The 6,742-nt window shown below is 40.6% G+C and overlaps 1 protein-coding gene across 1 annotated transcript; it reads left to right on the top strand.

Moving 5' to 3' along the window:
* The first annotated feature begins 2,724 nt into the window (after positions 1 to 2,724).
* Positions 2,725 to 3,821, top strand: INHBA (inhibin subunit beta A). Its single transcript, XM_010172078.1, has one exon. The coding sequence runs from the start codon at positions 2,725 to 2,727 to the stop codon at positions 3,664 to 3,666; it is 942 nt and encodes a 313-aa protein (XP_010170380.1). The 3' UTR covers positions 3,667 to 3,821.
* The last annotated feature ends 2,921 nt before the right edge of the window (positions 3,822 to 6,742 follow it).

Genomic DNA, 6,742 nt, shown 5'->3' with positions numbered 1-6,742 from the left:
CCCAAGGCTTCCTTGGGTAGGGACAGCAAGCAGAAAGGTTTGGAGGAAGAGTCTTGGAGATAGCAACCCATCTTAGCATGTCACCTGTCTTCAGGTTCCCCTGAAACCCAGATCCCCCTCAGAAAGAGTTTATCAGGACTGGGCCAAGGAAAGGAATGAGCTAAAGTTAGAAGCTTCCTTTAGAAGAGAGAGTTGGGTGAAATGAAGCCACAGGCTGTATGGATTGTCCTCACAGGCCTTAGGAGTATCCATTCTCATAAAGAACACTCTTTGTAACATCCCTACATAGAGGCGACCAGACTTCCTTTGGACTGGAGGAATGTCCTTGTACATCTCTTCATGCTCTGAAGCCGGGGCAGGAGTGGGAGTAACGCCCATCACCTGTCCTCTGCTCCAACACAGCTGGCAGCTTTGCCATAGCTTCATTTCCAGAATGGAAAAAAATGGTGTTAGCTGCTGACTAACCAATTTTCAGGCATTATGGAATTAATCTTATTTTTAAAAAATAATAGAAAAAACAGTAACTCCACTGTGCTTTACAATACTGATCAGCTCGCTCTGTCTTTTCTTTAAGCCACTTCTTTTTTAAGGGAAAATTCCACCTGTTCATATAGCTCTCTGAGAAATTAATGTAACTCACTTTGGAGACTGGCATCAGCAAAGCCTGTGAGAAGCAGTTAACAAAAACCATGTGTTTCCCTATCTCAGTGACAGTTAAGAGTCTACAATTTCACACTCTCACTTAGAGGGAAAACAAAAACAAAATGCTTTGCCCTTTGGCCACTGTAATTCAGAAACGTCTGTCTCTTTGACCTGGGAATGCGACCAGGGACAGCTGAATGTGTCAGTGCCAGGACTTAACAGAGAAGGAAAGCCAACAGGTATCTCAAAGGGCAGCACAGCCTGCCTACAAACCGCAGGAACCAGGAACTCTCAAATTTGCAAGTGAATACAGAATTGATGTTCTCCTGTGGTTTTGCCCCACTTCTGTCTCACCTGAGAACAGGTGAGCAGGGAGATGGCCAGGGCACCCGTACTAGTGGAGGTGAGGAGCAGAGCCTTGCTGCCATGAGAGCAATTCTTCCTCTGTGCATCCAACTACTTCAGTTTTGATCATCACTTGCCCTTTTTAGGGTGCAACGTTCTGGTTCTCTGACAAGCAGAACCACTGCACAGAGAACCAGGTCAACAACCGTGGGTAGTTTGAGGATACCATCAAGAACAAATTGGTAATTATGAATACTGTTTCTGTCTCACTAAGGTCGGATATCTGTGTGTTTCAAATCTGTGACCCCAGTCCATCCTGGCCTCCATGCTGAGAAAGAACCAAAGATGCCAACACAGCTTTTTCTTTTGTCAAGAAAATAGAAAAGTACCTCTCTTAAAAAACTAATACCACCACCACCCCCCGGCTAATTCATTCTCTCTTAACTTTTTCATGCTCTAGTGATCAAATCATTAAACAGCCCTCATTATTCATTCCAACTTCTGCCAGGGATATGAGCTCTGTATCAGAGAAACACCCCCTCACCATCATAATCATCATCATGACATCTCAGCAAGTTGATACAATTATGCCAGAGAACCATCCCCATAATTATACAGTTCTTTAGCTCGTTTCTCAGTGTATTCACCATTACTATAATCACAGCTAGTACAGCGTGTTAAATTAAGAACAGAATCTACAGCTAACATCTCAGAGGATGAAGAGTCTGCCTGCTGCAATTCTTGACAATATAACTGCAAACTTCTCAAAGCTGCGGCTCGTATTTTAGTATTTCTTTGGTTTTGAAACAATTTCCATTTCTAACTCGTTTTAAGATAGATGCATATGAAGAATGGCATTTTATGGAGGGAGAAAGGGCAGAATTTCCCACAGAATTCCCAAAGTATTGCCAAAGAATTGGCAGGACTGGAACTCACTCCCTAACTTTAGCTATTAGGCGTAGATTTGTATGCGTATGGTATGTATAGTCACGGACCGTCGTGACAAAAGCCTCTCAGCTAACAGTAATCACAAAGGCAGTTTAAGCAAATTAACTCTTAGCAGCTACTGATGCTGTGAGGACAGGCTGAGAGAGTTGGGGCTGTTCAGCCTGGAAAAGAGAAGGCTCCGAGGAGACCTTATAGCGGCCTTCCAGTACCTGAAGGGGCTACAAGAAAGCTGGGGAGGGACTTTTCATAAGGGCAGTTAATGACAAAACGAGGGGAAATGGGTTTAAGCTGAAAGAGGGGAGGTTTAGATTAGATATTAGGAAGAAATTCTTCACTGTGAGGGTGGTGAGACACTGGAACAGGTTGCCCAAGGAAGTTGTGGATGCCCCCTCCCTGGAAGTGTTGAAGGCCAGGCTGGATAAGACTTTGAGCAACCTGATCTAGTGGAAGATGTCCCTGCTGATGGCAGGGGAGTTGGAACTAGATGATCTTTAAGGTCCCTTCCAATCCTAACCATTCTATGATTCTATGATTCTTATTTGCCCTGGGATGCTTTACATAAATGACTCTTATCAGTACTGTAACTATATTTTTTTGCTTAAAATACAATACTGGAAAACGACAGGCAAAGAAGTGCTTTTCTAAAGACAGAACTTTGACAAAAGACAAACTGAGGAGGGGATGAGGTGGAGCAAGGTTAGAACAGAAGAATCATAATTTAAAGAGCTGAGTAGGAAACCTAGGGAACTTCATGCCTGTGGCGACAGTAAAAGAATTCTCTTTAACAGAATGCACGCAGACATACTAACAAATTCTTCCTGTCTATTTCCATTTACCAAATCAGGCACAGCCAAGAAAATGTTGCACTTTGAGATTTCCAAGGAAGGCAGTGAATTATCAGTGGTGGAACATGCTGAAGTGTGGCTCTTCCTGAAGGTCTCCAAGGCCAACCGGAGCAGGACAAAAGTCACCATCCGCCTATTTCAACAGCAGCGGCAGCCAAAAGGCAACTCTGAAGGAGGAGAAGATCTGGAGGACGGGGGGCTAAAAAGTGAAAAGATCGAGACTTTGATTTCGGAAAAGGCAGTGGACACCCGGAAGAGCACTTGGCACATCTTTCCTGTCTCCAGCAGCGTCCAGAGACTCCTCGACCAAGGCAAAAGCTCTTTGGATGTGCGGATTGCCTGTGACCTGTGTCAGGAGACTGGAGCTAGCCTGGTGCTACTGGGCAAGAAGAAGAAAAAGGAAGATGATGGAGAAGGGAAAGAAAAGGAAGCTGGAGAAGTCACAGGAGAAGAGGAGAAGGAACAATCACATCGGCCCTTCCTGATGATGCTTGCCCGGCACTCAGAGGACCGCCAGCACCGGCGGCGGAGGCGAGGCCTGGAGTGTGATGGCAAAGTCAACATCTGCTGCAAGAAGCAGTTCTTTGTCAGCTTCAAGGACATAGGATGGAGTGACTGGATCATTGCACCTGCAGGTTATCACGCCAACTACTGCGAAGGAGAGTGCCCCAGCCATATAGCAGGCACATCTGGTTCATCGTTATCTTTCCACTCCACTGTCATCAACCATTACCGCATGAGGGGTCACAGCCCCTTTGCCAACCTCAAGTCTTGTTGCGTGCCCACCAAGCTGCGGCCCATGTCCATGCTCTACTATGACGATGGCCAGAACATCATTAAGAAAGACATACAGAATATGATTGTGGAGGAGTGTGGCTGTTCATAAGATGCACGTGTACGCAGGACCATTCTTGTTGAGAAAAACAAAAAAATGTATCAAAAGCCCAAGAAGAGGTAAGATCAGACAGGTATAACTTTTTTTTTTGACTGAAAAAGTCATCGGAAATAAAAACAAAAATAAAAAAGAGAGAGAGAAAAAGAGAAAGAAAAAAAAGACTTACGGAGGATCAGAAAAGACTTCAGCTATAAAAAGGAAGAACCTTCATAAAGGAAGAACCTTCATGAATCTGGGCTTGATACATCTGAATGGTGGTATGGGTTGGGGCTTTCCCCTTCCTTTCAGTATGCTCCTTATCTTATTACATAGTATATTAAACATTAGTTATTAACTAGGGGAGTTCCATTCCCTCCCTTAGTTACCCATCAGTTCAAGCCGTGGTAGCAGCTCATCTAACCTGCAGCAATTTGGACCGAGTCCAAAACGTCATTGAAATTCCTTGAAAAGCCATGTGTATGAACACTACATTCACTGGCACTTTTCCCCCCCAAAATTTACCGAGGAACTGAGTAGGTGTGTAGTGTTTGTGTGTATATATATATATATATATGGCTATGTATTTACATACATATCTCTATACATACAGACACTATACACACACGTATACTTAACATTGGTAAAGGGACAATATTGTGCAGGTGTATACACCTTCGTCTTCTGCACTACATTTACAAAAAAAAAAGAAAAAAGAAAAAGGAAAAAAGAAAAATGAAGAAAAAACAGAATAAAAAAGAACGAATGAAAGAATAAAAGTTACATTTTTGTAAAGGTGCTTACAACGTTAGAACTATGCAACCTAGTTGGTTTGAAACTGTTTACCTGCGAGAGAAAGAAAAAAAAAATACAGAAAGACTTTTTTTTAAATGGAAGTAACTTGTTTTAAAAAAAAAAAAAAAAAAATTCTTCAGTGAGAGATACTTGAAAGGAACATGTTTGTCCAGTTACTGGAGCCAAACATTTCTATATTTTGTAAAAAAAAAAAATTTTTAATCGTTTACTATTTGCACTACAATGGTGTCTGACCTGTCTAATCCTTATTTAACAAATATTTGCAAGGGAGGGTGGTTGGGTATGGGAGGGGGTTGAGAGCTGCACTTATTGTGAGCTATACAAGAACTGCTACAGCACACAAAATAGCTATTTTTATTATTATAATAATTATTATTATTTTGTACCTTAAAATGAATAGACACATACACCAAAGACGTTTGTGCGATCCTCTAAAAAGTCTGTTTGTGGTTGGTACCATTTACCTGTAATAAGTTAGGGTTTGAATTAAGGGGAAGTGGGTTGATTACATTCAGGCTAGAATATCTGTTAACCAGTTAAATTCAGATAGTGTCCTCAACAGAAAATTGCCATTTCAAATAAGCCCAGAAAAGCCCTGGGATTTGGATCCAAGATGCTCGGATCCGAGGTCCGTCTAAGCAAAATTGTACTTTATTTGCATGTACAACACTAAGACTTGTCCCTGATGCGCAGCAACTGTGCAGTGCTGGGAAACAACTTGATACAAGGGATATGCATATATATATGTATATATTTCTGTATGTATATATGTATGTATACAGGGATATACATATATATGTATATATTTCTGTATGTATATATGTATGTATACAGGGATATACATATATATGTATATATTTCTGTGTATATATATGTATGTATACACAAGGTATAAGCACTTCTGGCTTCACTTTAATGCTCTTAAAACAATGAATGTTTGTGTGCAAAGCACAGGATGTTCCAAGGTTGTTTGTACAGCCAAGTAGGAGGTTCCATGTTTAAAACGGTATTTGCAGGAGAGAAACCAAAAATGCTGGTGTACACTTAGAAAGTCTTGAGGGAAAATTGAAAGCAGCTTTGGGCCCTGCCCACCATCACCCCTGCAAATACACAGCAAATGGCAGTTTCTGGTCCAAATGCAGTCTTCAGCAGAAGGCTGGCTATCTCAACCACCACCCTCTAGCATGACAACTCTTCACGGGTTTGCGCGTTACCTGTAAGACCTAATTTTCGGTGTCAACACCTAACCTGAAGGGTCCAACCCGTAGGGCATAGGTAGGTAGGGTTTTGTTTGGGTTTGTTTTTTTAAAAAAATAAATTCTATCGCTGTCATATTTAAAAGAATGTTAAAAGTCACAAGGTTTGTCTTTGGGTAGAGGGAGATGATAAGAGGGAATGGGAGAAACCTTTAGGCCCTGTTTACACTGAGTTGGATAATCCTGAGCCTGAAGCTTCAGACTCTCACAGGTTTGCAAGACCAAGTCCCCGTTAGCTGCCTTTTGATGGGACAGGCTTCAAAACGCCTCTCCCAGAAAGAAGCACTAACGTGGCTCCCCACCTTGTTGAGAGCACAGTCTGTTAAAAAAATAATTAAAAAAAAAATATTTAAAAATTTATTATTATTATTTTTTTAAAAAATAGCACAATTTAACCCGGTCACATTGGCTAGGGATAGCATGTTAGCACCTTCATGGCAAGAACCATGTTTAAACAGTGTAATCAGGGCCTTCATTTTTATTTTAATTTTTTAATTTTTTTTGTCAGCCAAAACTGTTTGTGTGCGCGTGTGTGCGTGGGTGTTCTCTGTGTATGCACATGTATGTGCGTGTGGGCGCATGTCTGTATCGATAGAGATATTAAAAAAAAAAAGAAAAAAGAAAAAAGAAAGAAAAGAAAAAAAAAAAGCCCTTTCCTCTGTTGAATAGGTATCAACATACATGCTTATAGCTAAGTTTTCTATCTAATTTATTCCACAGTATTTAGATTGCATAGTACAGCTAATGGGTTATACATTTATGTACTTTTTATACAATGCATTTTTTACAGACTTGTTTGCAATTTGCAAAAAAAAAAAAAAAAAAGGAAAAAAATTAAAAATTTTAACAATTGGGTAAATGCTAAATTTGTCACTAAAGTATTCTGTAAAATATCAAGGCTTTCTGATTTAAATTATTTGCAGAAGTTTGTTGATTTTTTTTTTTTTCTTTTGTATTTTCTTCCTGGGGAAAGGGAGGGATACCAAATGCTAGTACGGGAGGGAAAAAAAAAAAAAAAG

Source organism: Antrostomus carolinensis, unplaced genomic scaffold, assembly GCF_000700745.2.
Source record: "Antrostomus carolinensis isolate BGI_N321 unplaced genomic scaffold, ASM70074v2 scaffold7237, whole genome shotgun sequence".
Lineage (NCBI taxonomy): Eukaryota > Metazoa > Chordata > Aves > Caprimulgiformes > Caprimulgidae > Antrostomus > Antrostomus carolinensis.
This window is presented reverse-complemented; position numbering and strand designations above follow the sequence as displayed.